The 22,896-nt window shown below is 33.2% G+C and overlaps 1 protein-coding gene across 2 annotated transcripts in view; it reads right to left on the bottom strand.

The window, feature by feature from the left end:
• Positions 1-22,896, bottom strand: part of LOC147073309 (peripheral plasma membrane protein CASK-like) — a 686,848-nt gene that overhangs the window by 381,510 nt on the left and 282,442 nt on the right. For both annotated transcript variants that reach the window (XM_085945407.1, XM_085945406.1), the window contains exon 9: positions 8,108-8,223. In XM_085945407.1, the coding sequence (XP_085801533.1) occupies positions 8,108-8,223 (116 nt within the window). The remainder of the gene's footprint in view (positions 1-8,107; positions 8,224-22,896) is intronic.

The raw sequence follows: 22,896 nt of genomic DNA, 5'->3' as shown, positions 1-22,896 counted from the left end.
GGAGGGAACACTTTAAAAAAAAGGAAGCGGTAGGTGGTAACTAGACTACTCATACGTGGCAAATAATATAAATCGACACTTGCCTACTTCATCTGTAATATCTATATAAGCCGGCTCGCACATCTAAACTCGACTCATTTGCAGCGCATCTCTTCTCATTAAATCTTGTATGAATGTCGCAAGCATGTTGCATAATTATTGTTCGTGCACATAGGGTGCTAGCAATAGCGACGCGCGTAACCTCTCGAAACGTCAAAAATGCCATCACAGTATCAGATGCCAAACAGCAATTATTATATTATATTAGTACAGCAGAACCTGACGTAGTAGTCGAAAATATTGGGTTCATCCGTCAATTTGGCACATCTCCTAGTATAGTCATATATACATGGACATTATTATTTTCTTGACCGAGGTAGATACTGTCGCGCTCATCTGCCATTTTGGGCATGGCTACCGAGTACCACCAAGGTTTACGTCTTAATACGAACGGTCAGAATGCCCAACTTGTAGCGTGTGCGCGTGCGTAACCGCAATTCGGACGGCGTGCGACTGCAGGCGGAGTCACATGAAATTTGTTGCTAGCAACACCAGATGTTTTTCAAACCAAAATGTTTCATTCCAGCAGTATGCGAAGGTCCATAAGATAAAGATTACGTCACATCGACGTATTCGACATGTTGCAGACGAGACGAGTTTAGATGTGCGAGTCACCATAATCGTTGTATTTATTTTGAATCGTAGGCTGTATGTACGTGAAAGACAAATTCAATATTTTTTGAACAACGGTATGTGTCATTTTATATATTTTAAATGACCGTTTGCTTGTTTATACACCAAATACCTACCATAGAGTTTTTATTATATGTAATCTTCAATGTATTAGATTATTCAATATGCTGGTCTTTGTGCTGATAAAATAGTAATAAGTGGTTTTGCGAAAAAGTGTGAAATTTTGACTTTGAAGGACGTTGTTAACAAAAACAAAAATACATTTTACAGCTATTTATAAAAAGAAAAATGAATGCCAAACATAAAACTAATTAAATGTAATATATTGTGTACAAAACACATTTAATTTAGTTTATTTCGCCCCACAAAATTCATTAATATAAGTTAATAGGTACTTCAGGCTAAACATTAATGTCGTTATGTAAATAAATCTAAATGAATCGGGTTTTTGTTTATTATAATTGTTTACAAAATTTTATGTTAATAATATTTGATGTGATTAATTGTAATAAATTGTTTGCATTGTAATATTATTTTTACAAGGCTTGTGTCCTTGATCCGTTTGTCTGCAATAATATATTTGACTCCATACTGGAAGTCAACGTCACCTGACTGTAGCATAAGTATCACCCTCATGGTGAAATTGAATGACTTGGAGTATACCGATGACGATGTAATAACTCAAGAGATAATCATAGTCTCCAATAAATAATCAATGTAATAGCACTTGTCGAGATCCATAATTCCCCTGCAGTATATTCTAGCATAACTCTAAAATCATCCTAAATTGTGATAAAAATGATATGCTGTATTCTTGTGTATTCATACAAAATACCACTTTTAAACGGAGGTTCCGATGAGTGCCTCATTCAGATAAACGCTGGATCTTCATTGTATACTAGGGATTCCAATTCCCGGATCCCGAACTATTTTCGATATCTTAACTTTCGGGATTGAGATTTTTTTATCAATTTTTATGGAATATAAAATAAAAACGAAAATATGACAGAAGAAATACTTTTAATAACATGCAAATACATTAGAAATAAACTGAGTTTGTATAAAGTCTGATTTATTACCCATGTGTTGCCAATTCATTTTATTTTTTCACATAAATTAATAAAAATGAGAAAGATTGGAAAAATCAATGCTTCGCACTTTTAACAAAGTGATTACACCATGTTTTTTAATGCATTTGTCATTTTTTTTATTTTAATTGAACTTGTATTTGTTATTTTTTCATAAATAAATAAAATTCTTTTACTTTCACATTATTATTTATACATGTTACAATATTATTTACTCATTAAACCTATGTATTTCAAAGATTGAACGTACACAATATTAACAATAAATGTCTTAAATAGTATAAATTATACTAAATTTATTTTTGACCGATTTTATCAACGTTATTTTTATATATAGAAATTTTATATTAACTATTGAAAAAATGCCAATCCCGGGATCGTTAAATCGTAATCCCGAAATCCCGGTATCAAGATTTTGACTCGGGATTGGATTCACTATTCTATACTGACGTTAGCACCAGCGCTCTACGAAAGCGCGCCATCACACTAAGCGAGCTTTCATAAATGCTCTTCTCTCCCATGGGTATTCTTAACTTAAAGTCATATATATGGCATGGTGACCTTAGTCGTGAAGACATTCCCAGATGCTTCACACAAACTTAGGATCTCGTGATACGTCCGGTTGAGGCCTGGTGTGGTAGACGCGGTTTGGTGAGGACATTAACTTAAATGCTCAAGCACGACCTTGCCTGAACCACGAGTTCGAGCACGGGTACAAACTCCCTTTAAGATAAATGCAGATAACTATTTTCCACACTTACTACATCCTTTACTAACACACTGAAGTTATCATGGATCTCAGAAATATAATAAAACGGTGGTATTTGATGTTATGTAGTTGAATGCTGATCAGTGTTGGACTGAGCATCTTGAGAATCGACAGCTTTAAATACATGGAGGCAGCATTTAAATACATACCATCACACAAGGAGGCACTTCGGAAAAAGGCTTGAATTTCAAAGGAGAATCGCTGGAGCAGCATTCAAATCGATGCAGAATATTTGGGGCTCGTATAAGGGCAAATACCGCCCGTTTGTCTTAAATTCTGACGTTCTATTTTCTGGTAGCCATAGCATTTTACAAAAGCTCAGAGCAATAGTTTACCACACTCAACTTTGAGAACAACTCATTAGAGGTGAGTTGGAAATACTGTCACCAGTTTGTGTACTCAAGTTTTGGATGACACTACCCATACTCAGTATGTGTGGCCCAATAAACTTATTCCGAAAAATTTGTGACGATATAATCGCGAGTCGCTGTTCTGTGCTCTATGTAGTATTCCAATTACTAGTAAATATTTTGGAACAAGTTTCTATACTAAGTATTTTTTTATACTGGTAGTAAGTAAAGTATACTTAGTCTTCAAAATCGACAAGTTTTCCCATCTCTACAACTCATCCTAGTGGCAGATAGATACTAGATACGTGGTGGTATTACTATAAACCAGTGTTTATTAATGGGGGCGTATTTATATGTTTAGCATTTGGGGTAGGCGCTACTGAAACCCGACTGTGACGATTGTCATATTATATGTCAATTCTCGTGAGACAGGCACATTCATTACTTTGCGTCAGTGTATCCGCGACATTCAGTATTAAAATCACTTAAATATATTTTTTCCCTTATTGCAAGATGTCAAGAAAATAGAAGAAGCATCGTCAATATTCTATAGAATATTTTTTTTTCCTTTTTCTATAAATCAACAATTCTCAATGTATTTACGTTGTCAACACGTATTTTCTAAAGAGGCCATGAATCCATCGTGATTAAATGAATGTTTTTTGAAGAAACATCTCGATTGTGCATTCGAAAAGAATTGATGAAATGGAAAATGATGTCAAAATTCAACTGTCAAATGAGACTCAGGGATCTCATTGAATATTTTTATTTTTTCTGATAAAATATTCATATCTACTATTGAATCTTTGACTTTTTGTTGAAGTAATATTATAATAACATTTTTATTAGTACCTAGCATAAATGCTTTACATGAAATATGTAAGTACATATAAATAAACAATAATGTATTTTTGGAATTTTGTTTTCACTTAGGGGGCGTTTAATAACTGAACACTGTTTTAAAGTTGTTGACGAGCGACTAGTGAGTAGTGACCTTATCCACCAACGTCCTTCACTATATATACAACTGAGTATTCAATTCGTTATAAGAGTCATTATTTATCTTAGTTCATATTTCATAAATCATAATAGTCATTATTGATCTAGGTTATGATTGAAAAATCTTCTGGCAACTGCCCATCGCAACTTCGATTTGTTTTAATAACAAAACTTGAATACCGAAATGTGTCATATCTACAATGCTGATTTATAGTATGATTGCTAAAAAAGTAACAAGAAGAAAATAAAGCAGAATATGCATCTTCACGTCTAATCGATGGTGAAGAAGCGATGTTGTACCTGGTGCAGTCATCTATTATGGATGTCTCAGAAAAACTTAGACTGCCTTTTCTTCCAGCAAACCGGATTCCTGATTAAATACCATTCACTAGTTGTATATGGCTGAGCTACAAGATCATATGATGATTTGGAATGATACACGATAACTGGCAAGCTGCTGGAGACGACACTGGAGATGAGGAGAATAATAAATTATAATTTAAATTATAGAATGATTATCAATTTTCATATAGAATTAAAAACTTATATGCTGAGTAAAAAAATATTATTTACTCAGTATTGTTTTTTTTTAAATCGATTCTTACCTTCATTAAAACGTGATTGATGTTCTGAAAAGTCTGCTCTCTGGCGCGTGAGATATTATTTTATATGCGAATTCAAATTTCAGACATCTCCATAATATTATGAAGAAGGTTTTCGTGAAATTTATGTTGATTGTGATATCATTCTGGTCGTTACGAATGACACGTGGATATTTTTCACGTGTTATTAAGTTTATCATCATATGAAACGAAAGCATTACTTAGTATTTCTTTGAAAACGACATATAAACTAAATGCAAAGTGAAGAAGTTCTCGTAGATACAAAAATAAATACGTTAACTTAATCTACATTTTATAAAATAGCACAATTATTAATAGCCTGTTTTGACTATAATAAATTAGATAATATCAGTAGGTAATAATATAAAGGATTTTTCTCCATTTTTGAAATGCACAACAGTCACTATTTGAAATTATATCAAATAACTTTATTATTCTTAATTTAAATAATAGTCAAAGTAGCTCAGTGCACTATATAAAAAATATAATATAATAAAATTTATAATGTACTCGTACCTAAAGCCCCCACAAACTGTGGCATTATTTTTATGCGCATATCTCCCTGTGATGGAGAGAAGCCTTGTTTTGACTTATTCATATTATGTTTTTTTTCTAGATGCCTTTATGGATACTTCACATTTACTATGGAGGCTTTTTTTAAATTACTTTGGCAAGCTAACTTGATGCTAAGTCATAAGAAATATTTATACCGTCTGATAAAAATGCCTTGTTGAAAACAATAATTTGTTATTGTGTAATTATGATTTTAAGTAAATTTTATTATTCATTAAATACTAATTATACACAGCAGTGATTTTATTTGACGCAAATTATGCAATCGACTTATTGGGATATTTTAAGAGGGTGTCACGAAACAGCTAAAACAAGTCAATCAATTGTTTTAAAAGACGCATATTTCTTTAAAATTACAATACTGCCCAAAGCACAATAAAATTCTTACAGCTAACATCAAAAGGGCCTGATTTTAGTGAAGAGATACATTGATATTTAAAGTACGTTTTTAGTTGGAATTTGTGGTTTTTATTATTTTTTTAAATTCACAGTGGGCTTCAAAATCCACAAACATTTAATTCGTACAAAACAAAATCTCTCTATTTCTGAAAACTGAGGTGAAAGCCTTAATACAGTTTTTCTGGCTATTTAAATACTGGACAATTTCTAAGACGACTGTAATACATTTTTTTAAGTCTAGAAGGCGGATATCTACTTCTTTTATATAGAATACCTTAATAAACCTACCAATGTATACCCTGTTCTGCCATACGGACGGAGAAATGCAGAAGAAAGCTTTTTAAACGAAGAAAAGATCGCCAACAATCCGTAAAAAGAACAGAAAATTATTTTAAAAATATAAAATACATTGTACAGGTTTAAAGATTGTATATTATTCAAACGTGTACAACTATATTACTTTATTAAAACGTTAGTAATAGTCTAGTTTTGTATTTTACAAGATTAGTTTCCACGTTATAAGGAAGCAAGATATTTTTTTATAAAAAATTCAACATCGTACGTGAGTCATCAAATATGTCACCTGTAAAATTCTTTAAATATTAAAGACGACAATTTCAGGACGCAAAGTTTTTTGAAAACATCATTTATTTTTCACTAAACTAAATTTAGAAATTGGCAGCCGGTAAAATGAAAAATAAATTGAGAAATTTCCTTTATAATAACACTTACTATAATAAAAAAAAAACGTTAGACGCCGTAGAGCAGTGGTTTGTCACCTTTTTGATTGGTGGAACTCTTTTTGTAAAATATCGACTATCTGATATACGAGTATTAAAATCTAGAAGGGTAAATTAGACGCATAAAAGAATATTTCATATTATGTTACATTATTATCATTAGAAATTTAATATGTTTTTAATTATTTATAATACGTATTCAATATCTTCCGAACCGATAAAGTAAGCCATAGCGTTGCATAATAATAACACCAAGAATGACTTCAGCAGGGCTATTCCAACATAACACTTAACTCCAAAATCAATAAGAACAACGTGATAAATATACTGTATCGTATTCAGACAGTTAATTTTCCCGGGATGTGAAATGTCATTCATAATGTTGTCTAACATGGTCGCTCATGACTAGGGATTCCAATCCCGGGATCCCGAGCTATTTTCGATACCTATGAATCCCGGGATTGATAAACATAAACCCGGGATTTCGGGATTGATTTTTTTATCAATTTTTATGGAAAATAAAATAAAAGCGAAAATATAACGGAAAAAATACTTTTAATAAAAAATAACTACATTAGAAATAAACTGAGTTTGAATAAAGTTTGATTTATACCCATGTGTAGGTTGCCGATTCATTTTATTTTTTCACATGAATTATTAAAAATGAGAAAGATTGGAAAAAAACAATGCTTCGCACTTTTAACAAAGTAATTCTACCATGATATCATACGTTTTACGGCAGTTTCATATTTGGCTGACTAATTAGATTTATGATGCGGAAAGGCCATACGTACGCCATGATTATTTGCTTTACTATTTTAAATCTCGCTAATCCATTCATTATGTCTTTACTATCAGAAACAGCAATCTCATATTAAATTCAAATTATTATTTATATTACAATAATATTTACTCCATTAAACTTGTGTATTTCCAAGATTGAACGTATACAATATTAACAATAAATGTCTTAAATAGTATAAATTATACTAGATTTATTTTTGACCGATTTTATCAATGTTATTTGTAAATATAAAATTTTTATAATAACAATGGGAAAAAATGCCAATCCCGGGACCAGTCCCGGGATCCCGGGATTGTCAAATTGTAATCCCGAAATCCCGGGATCAGAATTTTGTCTCGGGATTGGATTCCCTACTCATGACCGTATTAACTTATTTAAAGCGAGATATAGTACGACAATTACATATTGATAATTGAGGTGCAGCGATTTTTATAATTTATTCGTATTAAGTAGTACTGCCACATCTATTTTAATACGTCATATTTGATTCCAATTGCATCCGATTGAAATCTCAAATTGGGTTTTATTTATCCAAGTCGCTTATCACTGTGATACCAATTATTTTAGATAACCACCTTGTATATGAAATTGCCTCGAGTGATATCCGTGTCATTTTTGATCATGAAAAATAACTGAAACATGTAACCGCGTTAACTTGATAGAATAACCCTGCAGAGATGCGTTCACCTGGTAGTGGATATAAAATTGGCAAAAGGTGCATTTGAATAGAGTTCGTATTCAATATGTATATTGAATAAATTATCAGCATTAATTATCCACAATACAGACACAATGCACTAATGTGATATTTTTTGTAGAGTAATTAGGTACAGCGCGTCTTTTCCGTTAAATAATTCGAAAATACTAGCTTTATTAATAAACAATACTAACGTCTTCCAGTGGTAAAATTTAAAGTCAAAAATCGTTCATTTGCGATATCAAGAATCTCTGATTGTCTTCATAGAGATTAGTTTTATTTTTGAAGATCTTGATTAGGAGCGAAGGATAACGATATAAGTTATGACTTACCTCTAATAAAGAGTGCAGTTGTCTGTCAACCAGGAGTCCCATGAACAGGTCTTGGTCGCACGATTGGTCTTGAAGGCAGTTTATATCGTCCAACGACTCCAGAACCAGGTTCACGGCTGCAACAAACGACAAATAGTTACCTCAAATGAATATAATACATAACACACTTTTAGTTACTTTTTTTCATATGAATTATTTATACATAATTGCTATTTCACTATCTACAACAAGCCATTTTTTAAACATATGTATAATCATAGTACTTAATCTATATGGCTTAAACTATCGGGTTTGTTTGCTTAAAGCAGTGATTTTCAACATATTATTTATTTTATTAATAGTTTGACGGTCTCGTTGTAAAGGGAAGAGACGGCTGTAGGAGGCGACCGGGAGTTGAGATGATAGTCAGATTGGAGATTACTCCGATAAAGATGTTTAGTGAGAATTTATTGCTGCGTTAACAGTATACAATTGATACAAGAGTTACGTTAGCGGTCCGAAGCTCGGTGGAAGAGATGCTGTGCGGAGTGATACGGAGACTGAGATTTGACCGACACGAAGCTTACAAATCGGACTAAGCCAAGGCCTGAACAAAAATGAACCATAAGTGCGAGTGAGTAAGCATTCGGCACGCTTATATCTACGCTTTATGCGTTAGAGTAAGATAGAATTCCATCGGCTGGATTTTAAAAATATAAAACATCGCCGGAAAAAAATATCTGGCTGATTACATGCATTTAAAAACTATGAGCACGTGTTGCTGAAATTTATTGTTTTTGCGTTAAATATAAAATTAGTGGTCATTATTGTTAGTTATTTTAATAGAATATATGGTTAACTATGTTGAGTTTAAATTTGGTGGTCGTACTGAGAAGTAACACGATGGTATAACGTTTTATAGTTAAGTTGATAATAATAAAATCGTTGTTCTACTGTGCGTTATACGCTAGAAACGCGGCTTCATTTTGCTAAAAATTAGGCCTTCTCTATATATCATTACTCTGAGGACTGAGCTACTCAACTATGATTCGCTATTTATATAAAAGATATTCGGCAAATTGCGAGAGTCATTATTGGTGTAGTTTTCAATTGGGAAATCTGCCAGCCTCTGCATTATTGCAACTTCGAGCGTTTCGATGACAAAACCCGAGGTAGTCGAACCCCATCGAAGAATGTAATACGTATAAAATATACTGACTGTAGATGGAGCCGAATCGAAATAATGCTGACAAGACCCGAGGTCGTTGTCCGCTACAATAGGAACACTTGAGATATTTTGTTAAAACAAATCTCGCCAGCTGACATTTAAGTGTCATAATATTTTTTTTTTCTTTATTTGGAAGCAATTGAGCTCTTCTCTGAATGGAAGGCTATTCTGCTTTACAATGGTTTACAAAAGTATACATACATTTTTTTAACGACAGACATAAATAGTTAAATTATTAATGATACAGAATTACATTTTTGTTACACTATACACTAGACATTTACGTTACATTTTTGGAGAAATTCATGTACAATTTTCATAACTGAAATATTTGGTTTTGCCAGGAACGAATTAATCGTAAAAGGAGGGTATAACCTGCATTTTCCCAACTTATTTAATAACATTTTTCTGTCCTGGTCATAGGCATGTGGCCAGACAATGTGGTTAAGATCTTGAGTGGGATGTCCACACTGACACTGAGGGCTATCTACCACTTTAATTTTGTACAATGATTCGTTGAGACTGTAATGCCCTGTCCTGCTTCTAGCTATTGTCACTATTACATCTCGCTTTATTTTACAATGTTTACTAAACCAAGTTTTAGGAGATCTACTATAAAAGTTTTGATAGTAGTCTGTTCCCTTTTCTTTCCCAAGATTTTCTAAATATTCACCGTTATTTTCGCTCATTGTTTGTTTAAACTGGGCTTTAAAATCTGTGTATGGAATTCTTATATTTTCTGATGGGTATTTTACAGATTTTTTTTCCAATTGATCAGCAATTTCATTGCCATTAATTCCTTTATGTGCTGGAATCCAGTATATCTGTATATTTGAACCGTCTTCGTTACTATTGCTAAATTTGGAAATGTTGGTTCTAATATTAAGAATGTAGTCATTAGTTTTGATGCTGAAATTTGGATTTTCGAGCGAGTGAATCAGACTTAAGGAGTCAGTGAAAATGTTGATATTTTTATTTTTGTAATTAAGTGCAATTTTAGTGGCTTCGCATAAGGCTAAGCACTCTGCTGTATAGATGGAAGTGAATCTGTGGACACTTCTGGTAACCGACGTGTTGGATTGGGGGAAGAACACTGCTACACCTACTGAAGGTGGATCGGGAATTTTGCTTCCATCCGTAAAAATTTGGAGTACATTTTGATTGCTAAATTTGGACTTGAATAATAAGTCGGGAGAGTCGGAGTGCGATAGCTCCATTTTTATTTTTGTATTAGTTAAAACGTTATATATAATATCTTCCAGTGGCGAAGGGTGGAGGTAGGCTGTTAAGATCTGCCATAAACAGTGCACATTAAACTTTTTCAGACATACATATTTGTTTTCATTGAAATAAGACTACAATTTAAAGATAGTGTTGGTTAGTTTTTTAAAATTCAATTAAACCCTGAGAAACCAAGCCATAATAGATAATAGTCAAAAAATACATGTCTATCTATAAAATATCTAAAATTATGCAATTAAATCATACATAACTTTGAATATTTTATAAATAGAATAATATTTTTTATTTATTATAGTTTGGTTTAGGCAGGGCTTAATGAATTAAAAAAATTAACCAAAAATATGTGTAATATGTATTTTTAATCCAACAAAAACAAATAACTATGAATGAAAAAGTGTGTACAATTTTGTCGTATTGCCCAAATTAGACCAAAACTATTATGGTTTCGTTTAGGCATGGTTTAATTGATTTTTAAAAACCAACTAACACCATCTGTAAATTGTAGTCTTAGTTCAATAAAAACAAATACATATGACTAAAAAAGTTTAGTATGCACTATTTATAGCGAATCTTAACAGCCTACCTCCACCCTTCGCCACTGATATCTTCATAGGTATAATTAAAAAAGTTGTAGAAGTCTCTTTTTAAAATCAGATGATCAATACAATTTACAGCTTGGATACTTTCTTTTAAAATTTGAAATCTCTTCGGAGTACGATCTCGCGTTATAGTTGTTTGTAGAAATCTGTTGACATTGTATCTCGTATTAGAAGTACGGTTTGACATACATTTTACCAAGAAGTTTTTACATAGAAATTTAGATCTTTCTTCTAGTAATGTTATCTTGGCTTCGGCAAGTGGTATGTTAGTAGGGGTACTTTTTCTTAGGCCAAGAGCCAATCTGATAGCTTGGTTCTGTATTCATTCTAACTGTAGCTTTGTTCCTTTATTTTTTGGGAAGTAAATACAGCTTCCATAGTCCATTATGGATCTGATGTAGCTTTTATAGAAAGTTATTAGAGTGGAAGGGTGTGATCCCCACCAAGTACTTCTGAGGAACTTTATAATGTTGGTGGCTCTATTGACTTTCTGGGCAATGTTATTGACATGTTTATCAAAAGAAAGCTTGAAGTCAAAATAAATACCTAGAAATTTGGCTGAGTCAGTTGATTTAATCATCATATCATTCAATTTAATTTGAAGTTCTCCCGGCAGTATTTTGTTTTTGTTGAAATGTACAAATACCGTTTTCTCCGGAGATAGATCCAAACCCAGTTTAAATAGATTATTTCTAATTGTTTCTAGTACACATTCCATTATATTTTTATCCTGATTGGGGTCTTTAGTTTTAAGGAACAAAGATATATCGTCTGCAAATTGGGAGACTGTTATAGCTTTCGGTATATTGCGAGCAATGTGGCTAACGTATATAATGTAAAACAACGGACTTAAAATTCCTCCTTGATGAACGCCTTTATATAGTGCCCTCGGGAGATCTATGTTTGAATTAGTATAGATTAATCTCTCGTAGACAAGAAAAAAACAGAATTTAACGAGTTTTAAGGGGCACCCTATTTGTGCCAATATTTCAACGAGAATATCTGATTGAACGTTATTGAAAGCTCCAATCACGTCCAAAAAATACCTAGCGTATGTTTTTTTCATTAAAAGATTCTTCAATATACATTGCAACATTTGTTAGGTTATCCGCACAGGAAAAACCTTTCCTGAATCCGGTTTGTGTATCCGGGATAATTTTTTCTCTTTCCAGCCACCAGCGAAATCTATTTGCAACCATGATTTCTAAGATTTTGCAGACACATGAGGTCAGTGCAATAGGTCTTAAGCTATCCGAATTAGGTTTATTAATAAAATGTATAAATATGCTTTTCCATTCGTCAGGGAATTCCATGCTATGAAACATGAGGTTAAAAATGTCAAGGAATATATGTTTTATTGAAGTGGGAAGCATATCAATGACTTCATACGTTATCCCGTCCGTTCCAGGTGTGGAATTATGTTGACGAGAATTTAATGCTATGCTGAATTCTATGAAACTAAAGTGAGTGTCGAATAGCGTGTTATTTTTGGTAACAGGGAAAATGTTAGTGTTACTTGGAACCCACGGTGGGCATAGTTTTTCAAGAGCAGCTTTGTATTCAATTAAGTCTTTAAAATCTAAGGTAAATTCCTATTTTTTAAGGCAGCTTTTCTTTTTCTTTTTACCTTATCACACTCTGAATCCCACCATTCTACTGGATTGCTGTGGCGAAATTGGGGATTATTCCCTTTTTTGGGGTGCAGTCTATGACTACTTGTGTGATTTTTTTAATGAGGAATTTATACTGCGAGACTGAACTTAAACTGAGAAAAGAATCTGATTTGAATTCATTAATATTTTCCGCCATTGTATTTTTAAATTTAACCCAATTGGTTTTTTTGGTCTGCAACTTGAAAGTCTTTTTGAAATAAATTGCTTTTTGTATAGATAAATTAATACGCACTGGATAGTGATCCGATCCCCGAGGGTCTTCATCTATATTTAATACAATCTGTTGTAGAAGATTAGGAGAAGCAAAAACTAAATCAATATTTGATTTTGTACCTCGTCGCAGATCAATACGGGTTTTAGTATTATTATTTATTAAAATTAAGTCGTAATCAGCTAAAGTATAGATGATTCTAGAACCATTTATATCATTTCTATTGCAATTCCACGCGACATTGTGGGCATTGAAGTCTCCCACCAATATGGTTTTATCATCTAATACAGTATTACTAAAAACTTGATCCCATTCCGTAGCGACAGATTTGTATTATTTCCGTTATTGCTCGGGGGCCTATAGACTGCAATGATATTAATTTTGTCTTTAAGGTTAGTCAGTGTAATGCCCAAAACTTCAGTGGATATGTTCGGAATGATGAGGTTGTTAATAGCTTTGTAAGCTATAGTATTTCTAATAATGAAAATTATACCTCCTCCTCTGGCGTACGTCCTGTCTCGCCGAAGCACCATAAAACCTAGGAAGCTAATAACTATGTGAGAAATAGTGTCGTTTAACCATGTTTCCACGCCTATAAAAATATCAATTTCATCTAGCATCACTCTAAGCTCCTCTAGTCTATTAAGAATGCTTCTTGTATTCCAGAAAACAATACGTATATCAGATTGAATAAATTGGTTAACTTTGTTGCTGGAATTATGCATTATGTTATTGTTCCTCTTGTCCTTCCAACGAACTAATATCTTCACTTGAAACTTTTAATTGTGGATTGCTGAGTCTTTTCTTGATCCTTGTTATGCGACTTTTAATGCTGCGTTCTTTTAAATACCTATAAATTTATGTGAGCATGTTATTAAGAGCTTCTATATCAGTAGTAAATTCATTAGCAATCATTTCGGTATTGGGATTTCCATGTGTTTTCACAAGGAAACTGAGTAATGTTTCATAGTCGATGAGAAATCTATGACGGTTACTTTCAACATGTTCCTTGGCAGGTAACAACAGTTCATTTGTATCCTCAGTGGATACTTTTTTCGATTTTTTGGGTGTCTGTTGGAGTGCATGAATGCGTGTGATTGCATTCTTTTTCACTGTATCTTCAAATTCAAATTCTACGCTGCTGATATCAGTTGGACTTGTCAACGGCCTTTTTGAACCGATTGGCGTATCCTTGTTGATAATAGAGTTGTCCGACTCTATATCTGCGGCTAGTTCATCCTCTTGGAGTGTATTTTCTCTCTCTAACGAAAGAGAGGTTAACACCTTTGGTACATTGAGAGAGTCAGGCGATTGTACAGTGTGAGGTTCATTATTTCCAGTTGTTTTACAATATTTGGCCAGATGGCCCTCTTCTTTGCATATAAAGCATGTCAATTTTTCGGTGGAGAAGTAAATCCAGTACAGGGTATTATCAAAATTTATTTTCATTGACTCTGGCAGTTTTATTGTGTCTTTTGGGTTTACATAAACCTGTCTCCGGAAACTTAAAATATGTGTATAACCCGGTTCGTTAATACCAGCTCTGATGCTTGTGATACGTGATGTGTGTATTCTCGTATAGAGATGCCATCGATAGCATCTAGAACGATGGCTTGCTCCTTCTTCGGAAATTGCATTTTTTGAGCAACTGATGCATACGACATTGTTTGTTGGGTTTTTTTTTGGTGATCCATTGCTGGCAACGTTGTATTTTTTGATTTTTAATAAGCGCCCCTGTAGTCAGAGACACTTAAATGTAAACAATAATTTATTGTTACGCCGCACGCACAACTGGTTATTATTAATTTGTAAACACTCGCTATCTCGTTATTGGAGACGTCCGACTATTGTCGATCACACGGAATAACTGGAAAAATTAATTAAATGTGAAAATCAAAACTAATACAAACCGGTTTAAAAATGGCATAGTACGAAGTTCCCGAAATAATGTATCATGCTAAACATTTTGACGTCAACAACGAACGTAGCTAACATTTCTCGCGGGTATTACAAACAACGATATATCGTTGTTTAACATTGTAAAGGTTAACAACAAAAAATGTTAACTCAATCACAGAGACAAGTTCTACGTTTTAAATTCACGTATAACTCCAGACACCAGCTGGGATTTACTGGCTTAGATAGACATTGTCAACTAATACAAAAACTACAATTTCATTGTATTTTTACGCAATAATTATTTAATATGACATCAGTTTGAACTATTTTCCTCTAAGTAAAAAAAACATGAAAAATCACCGAAGTTTTAAGACAGCTAGGTACATTAACTGTTATCTCGTTGTTTTCTTTTTTTTAATAATATTATAAGCCCTTGTCGTGAATATAGAGTAAAATTGGTAGCAAAAACTGCCATTTCTCTCAATAAGTTTTTAATGATCTCTTCCATTATTTACGTTATTTTAATTATTACTTTTTTACTTTAGACTTAGAGGTACAAAACAAAATTTAGAATCTAAAATACATAAAATTGTAATAGTAAGGAAAAGCTCTCAATTGAATGCTACATTGTTTTCCTACTATTTTATTTGATATCGACTGATTACTTTTATAAAAATATACAAAGTAACGTATATTTGTTGAAACTTTGTAGTTTTTATTGATAGTTTATTAGTTTTTTACATGACTCATCATTCAACGTCGTCTGTTGAAATCAATTCCGCGTTTAATGCTACCCTAGAGGAGTTACTTGTACGAATGTATGATAAGTAGGGTAATTGTATCTGAAGTCTAAGACAGAAATCGGCAAACCGAAGTTTACGAGCCACATACCGTCAATTATTGGTATGCATACGTGGTTCTTCAAAAATCCTACAAAAATATAATATTTATATATTTAGTAGGTGGGTAACCTAACGAATTATTATTGTTTGACTTAATAACAATAATTATTAAACCTTGTTAACAAATATCGCTGAATCCTTACTAAGTTTTTGCTTTCCAAGACGTTGGGTTGCCATTTGTTGTAAAAGACACTAATAATGGTGGTTATCGTATATAAATCGGTAACCTGGTCAATAACCAAATATACAGAGAGAATACTGGTAATCTTTGGACAAATCGTTGCTATAGATTGGTTTGCCGAATATCCGTTTTTGTCGAAATCGACCTTTTAATGCAGAATGTTTTTTTGTATCTAAATGGACTAGAACCATCCTTTTCTGTAAATTACTTTGTAATGGTAATGAATACATCATTCATATGCTGTAAAAATAACTATTTAAATATGTCCATGTATTGAAATACAGGATTACGAATTTTTTTTTTCGTCTGCTGAACATTTGGTCTATTCGACAAACCAATCCTACAGTGACGAAATGGTAACATTTCGTGATATCTTCGGACGGACCAGTGTGAATAAAGAGATATAACGAAGACCTCAATGAAGTATACAAGAACCTGCATATCATGAAAACTATTTAGATTTGTCGTCTCAGAGAGTTGGCCCATGTATTGTGATGAGCAAGCCACGAACAGGAAAAGAACTGATATTTCAGAAGCTTGACAGTAGAATAAGGTTTGTACAACTACGTACAAGATGGATATAGTGTAAGGTAATTAGAGTAGAAAAGGAAGTCGCGCAGAATAGAGATCGTGGTAGAAGAAGAAACTTAACAATACAATGACAATAGTGGGGGACTCTTCCAATGCGTGTATGTTATGGCATAAATAATCACTACTTCATTGAAGAGAAGCTGCACTTCTCCCCTTGGCTCTATAATCCTTTGTTAATCTTGATATAGAATATCTAATACACTTACTCATCTAATGTTAACTTACTTCATATTATATTTACCGTTTTACCGGTTATTTCCATAATACCGCTATGACGGTAATTTTGAATACCGTACCTACTACATTTTACAGAGATATTCTCCCAGCAGACGAAAAATGAACGAAACTACCGATAGAAAGACATACAGCAAATAATAATATGGAACATCTATTTACTAAGTCACTAGCTTATTTTAGTTAGAAACTACACTAAGCACGATGTTCTTAGCGTAGGGATATATTTACAGGCAATTAAAATAGATAGCTGTCAAATTTATTTATTTTGTTTTAATAATAGGGGTGACTTTTTGGGATTTCGCACGGGGGTGGCTGAGTCCCTCGGGGCTACCCTGTCCAATACTTGGAAGTAAGGCAAAATATATATCCCATAGTAAATCACTAGATATACCTGCCATAAAAAAAATCCTTATTAAGGTTAATTCTCAATAACAGACAAATACTACAATCTACAATCACGCTTTTCCGTTATTTGTGTATAGTTTCTGCAGTCTTGTTTCCTTTTACAACATTTAATACCCGGTTTTACGTTTTTATTTCCCTAAATTTACGTCTGAAATATTTTATTTATTTTCACACATTCAATTGGCAAATCGTTGAAATAAATAGTTGCGGACGTCATGTAATTTTATATTTATAAACACGTCTGCAGTGCCTAAATCAAACGCAATGACAGTAGAGTAGTGAAATAGTATTATTGTAGTAGAAGTCAAAAAATCACAATACAAACACCCAGGCTTTAAGAAAATCACATAAATGTATTGTGACCTCACTGGGTTTGAACCCGGAGCTTAGAGCTGCGTTTGATAGTATGAGTATACATAAAACCAATAAATTTAATGATATACTAATTGCCCGGTACTGCTTCTTATCGGAGCAAATTTAATGTGGTGTGGTGTGAGACTCTTGAGTGGTATCTTTTCCATTATTCCCCATTATTTTAAGACCGTCTTTAACGTATAATTGAATTCAGACATTATTGACAAGTAACACGACATTCATTCGTTTGAAAAATTTGTCATCGAGTATTCAGTAGAAATAATATACCTATTTCAAAATTGGAACATCCGGCTTATAAAAAATCCCTTATCGAATTATGCTTTATATTTTAGAAGAGTATGCCCGATTTCAAAAAACATTACACACCATTGATAGATTTACATAATACATTAGATAATCAGACATGTATGTAATATATCTGTAAATTTAATATATAGCGATTTATCAAGCCACTCATAACAAATACAAATAAATCAAAATAGTATCGAATTCCCATTCAAAGTATAATCTTCTCTCGTATTCTTGAAGTTAATACAGCCCGCTACAAACTTCGCTGAAAAACACAATCAAAAGAGGAAAAAACTACGATTCGTTATAAAATAGATCTCGTCTGTCTGTTCCGCTTCTCTGAATTATTGCCATTATGAAATATTGCCGAGATAAAATCTTCAACAAACTTGCAAACTCTCATCTTATTTTATATTATGAGATAAGATTTTAATGTTGAAATAAGGATTAAAAACTTTGCTTTATTTAAACATTTCAAGATCCTGATGTTCAGTATAACGGATTCGTGTTTTTGGTGGATATTTATTTCGAATGGTTAAAGATAATTAGATGCACGAGTCAATGAGAATTAATGTGAAAATAAAAACTGGAATTGTGATCGCAATAAGTGCCTTTCTCAAAATGAGACGCCTCCTTAGCAATCGAGACCATCAATCTAGGCATGAAACTGCGTATGGTTCGTTGTCATGTTTTCTCAATCATTTTCTAGTGTACCTATGTAGGACGTATGGACGCTAAACCTCACGAAGAGTTGAAGCTTTCAAAATTTGGCTGTATAGACGCATCCTCAAAATTCCTTAGACTGACCGGGAGACAAATAGTGTTTTTCCTTTTTATTTTTTAACATGCAATAGGTAGTGTAGTTAGTAATAAAATAGAAATAATCACAAATGCCCAGACATATTGTGACCCCACCGGTAATCGATTTTGGAACCCCCGGGTGAAAGACCAGCGCCTTACGGACTACGAGTGCTACCTGACGTTCTCAATCGAATAGGAAAGAACTGCCAAGTTCTGCTAGGTATCAAAACCAGAAAATTATATATCTCGCCCACATTATGAGACGATACAAGTACAGTATTCCCCAACTCGTCATCCAAGGAAACACCGCATTTCGTGGCTTAAGAACCTCAATTTGTCACACAATAATTTTTGTGTGACTGGTTTGGACTGTTTCGAGACCCCCTTTTAATGAATGGATTGCATCATCTAGTATTAAAAAAAAACCCGCTGGACCCGTCTATTATACATGCGAATTATTTCTAATAACTACGTTTTTTCCTGAGGTCATTCCGCCAAACGAATGAATTAATTGAAATGATAATACTAACTAAACTAAAACTAAGCCGACTCACACATCTTAACTCGCCCGTCTGCTGCAGAGCCATAAATCAAACCTTATAGTGACGTCGATCCGCTGTTGCGTATGAAGACCGCTCACACCTACCTAGCGGCAGTCGCACATAACCTCTCGAAACGTACAGATGTTTGGATGTGGCGATCCGAGAGCTGGTATAGGAATGACCAATCCGTAGGTGTTCGTTTGCGTTCTGGCATCTTTGACAAGCAAACCGAGAAGCGTGCGATTTGTTGAGCAGCACTAGATGTTTTTTTCAAACTAAAAAATCGTATTCGACCAATCTGCGGAGCTCCATTTAGCAACGCGTGTTTTGTGAATAACGTCATAATATCGTCGTCACATCACGTTGCAGACGCGGCGAGTTAGGATGTGAGAGCCCCACCGTGAGTAACCCACGTCCGGCACTATCTAAAAGTTTTGCATAGTATTATACAGGGAACTCAGAAATAATGGGAACTGAAATACACAACGGGTAAGGCGATAGCAGGTAACCGACTCGAGTAAGGAAGAATCCGGGTTAGAGGGAGAGTTAGAGGGGAGGTTAAGAATACGTTTTACCTACTAAAACTGCTCTCGGTTTATGCATTTACGCTCATTTAATGTAGGTGTATTACACACACTATTGCACGTGCATAATGCGTGCTTCATTTTCGTAGGACACTCACACATTCAAAAGCCTGCTTCACCATGCGGCGCATTGAATATTGCCTATCGGTATTCTATTTATTATCTGTTCTGTGGTTATATACCTACTATTTTTTATTCAGTAAATAAACTTACTTTCTTATATTATCTTACGTGTATTCAGTATGGAATAACATAATAATAATAATTTTTTACGTTTAATAAAAAATAATTTTAAAGCACTTTCGATATACTGGCTAAAATTTTTCAAATATACCTACTGGCCAAATAAATAGAAATCTTTTACAAAGTATAACAGAATGAGCAAAAGATCGTTCTAGATCGGGGCGAAGATATCCAACCGTCTGAGTTATTACAATACTGAGGTAGGGGTCAGAACAGCCCACTTGAACTGTGGATCGGAAAAATAATATATTATATGTACTTAAACTTACAAAATATATATTATATTATATAACTCACGATAGAACTGATAACCCCCAGTCGGATAAAGACAGCATAGAATGAAAAGTGTTTTTATAATGGTTTGTTACAAGGATCACAGAACTTTTTTTGAGTATTACCCGAACTGTGTATCGATTTGAACACTTTAAATTAAACAATGGCATGTTAATTGCCATTAAAATTCTCTCAATATCAATAGTTAATTCTTTCTTCTTCTTTTGACCATGTCCGATCCTGGTGTGACCATATTATGGGACTCCACCGAGTGGAAATTTGTATTAAAAAAATGTTGTTTTTAAGCGAAATGATGTTAGCCACATTCTCAACATATGCGTATTTGCTAGAAACAAGATTACGAACCTGGAACCCACGACATTATAATGGTTTTAAAGTAACACATACTGGAAGGGGTTGTCCATATGTGATATCACGCTTTAAGGTGAGAGAAAGAGAGTCTAATATAATGTGACGTATAATTCATGACGAAGCTGTTAGGGAAGGTTGTGTAAAATATAAAAACTCTAGTACACGCCAAGCAATGTCTTAGGAAGTTGCTCCTGGGACATTCTCAGCATAACATTAAAGAGCTCCTAACGTTATTTACGCCATGGTATATGTCTGCATAACGGGTCGGGCGGTAAAGATAAAATCTGTGTAAAGAATGTGACGCAATAGGCCAATAAAATAATAATAAACTCCGTGATAACACTATATTTACTGAATTTTTTCAACGAATTTGTTATTTTAATGAGAGTTCAAAAATATGACGCAATTTAGACAAGGGTAAATGATTTTTGTGACGACGGGGAGGGCGATCAAACAATAATGAAAATAAAAAGTGATTTAACACAAAGATTAGAGAATTTTTTGTGTATTTCGAAAAATATGTATAACAATTTCGCCCCATCGAAACAAAAACAAGTTAATCGTCCTTAAAATTAAGTATAAACTATTCATATAATATGACATCACGCCTTTGTCTGATATATTGTAATGATTTGTAGCTAAGGGTAAAAGCTGATGTAGAAAAGTAACGACATCAACTAAATATAAATTGATAATTTAAATAATGAAATAATTAATCATTTTCAACGAACTTGTTATTTAACGAATGGGGGGGGGTAGTTTATACTGTTCAAATACTTAAAATCGTGTCATTTATTTAAAAATGACTGCTTATGTTAACAGTACACATGAAAAAGATTTTCTTTGAGCACATTTTCACTTCAGGTCTCGTAAAATATATTCTTTTTTTTTTATTTTTTTTATTTTATTATTATTTTATTATTATTTTTAAAACAACATTGATATTACAATTTGTTTGTGTCAGAGAAACTTATCTTTAAAGATTTCTTGAAGGTTCAAGGTACATAAATGTCTAACCGTAGTTTCAAAATGATAAGGGTAAAAAATCTTTGTGCACAAATCCAAGTTGTTACTAATGTTATCAGTAGCTTGTAGGCGTTAGCATACGCAATTTTAAAAGTATTACAAATATTTTAGATTAATGATATATTTGTGCCTGAGAGACAGTGTATCGTACATTGGTGAAAGGTAATTTTGAAAAAATCAACCCCTTGATTTATGAAGTTGTACTTCTTTTGGCGCGTTTAGGAAATTAGATCAGAGTGTATTTTTGGCGTGTGACATGTAACACATAATTTATTTTTTCACACGAAAAAAAACGCACTCAAATGGATTCGAACCACCGATTGTTCGGTTATCAGCCGAACGCACTACCTTTACGCCACAATATGATACTGCAATTGTGGTGATAATACAGTACAATATTATAGTTTAGAATTGTTCCGTTGCCCATGCAGCGAATTTATTATTGTCGGCCATTTGCAATTCCTTAAGTAAACAAACTATCAAACGTCAGAGTGATAGTTGGTACTTTAAAAATAAAAAAAACAAGAAACCATTATTTAATTTAGTAATATAAGTTAAAGTGTATAGAAATAAACCAACGGCGTTCCAATAAGCGGTCCTTTTTCTTGAGTGTGTAATTTAACAAGATAATTAAGAGCTAGTCAAATAATCTAGTTTATCACAAGTTTTGTTTTGTTACGCCAAAGTAGGTATAACTCTTAACGCGCGTACATAAGTAGACACACCGATTTTATATAGACTTTGCGTCTTTTGGTTTTAGTAATTTCAAGTCATTTAATTTCGTTAGTTAATTATGAATGCTTCTCTGTCAATGTGGCCATTTTTATTAGAAAGTCTCTGTAAAGTCAGTCAAATCACACTTAAGTGCATGGTAACCTTAGTCTTAGGTATCTTCTCCTGAGACTTTCCCATACGTAAAAAACAGATTATGCTTAACATCTAAATATAGGACGACGTGATACACCAATAAGACCGAGTGTGGTGCTGGGCAATTTTATTAGAAAGTCTCTGTAAACCCGGTCAAAGCACACATAATTGCATGGTGACCTTAGTCTAGGATATCTGCTCCTGAAATGTTCCCTTGCGTAAAAAATAGCTAATCCTTCACATCAAGTGTAGCGCCTTGTGATACGCTCGA

Source organism: Rhyacophila brunnea, unplaced genomic scaffold (genome assembly GCF_057557595.1).
Source record: "Rhyacophila brunnea isolate RB1 unplaced genomic scaffold, BYU_Rbru_1.0 scaffold_18, whole genome shotgun sequence".
NCBI classification, from domain to species: domain Eukaryota; kingdom Metazoa; phylum Arthropoda; class Insecta; order Trichoptera; family Rhyacophilidae; genus Rhyacophila; species Rhyacophila brunnea.
The sequence above is the reverse complement of the archived record's forward strand: the minus strand, read 5'-3'. Positions and strand labels throughout refer to the sequence as shown.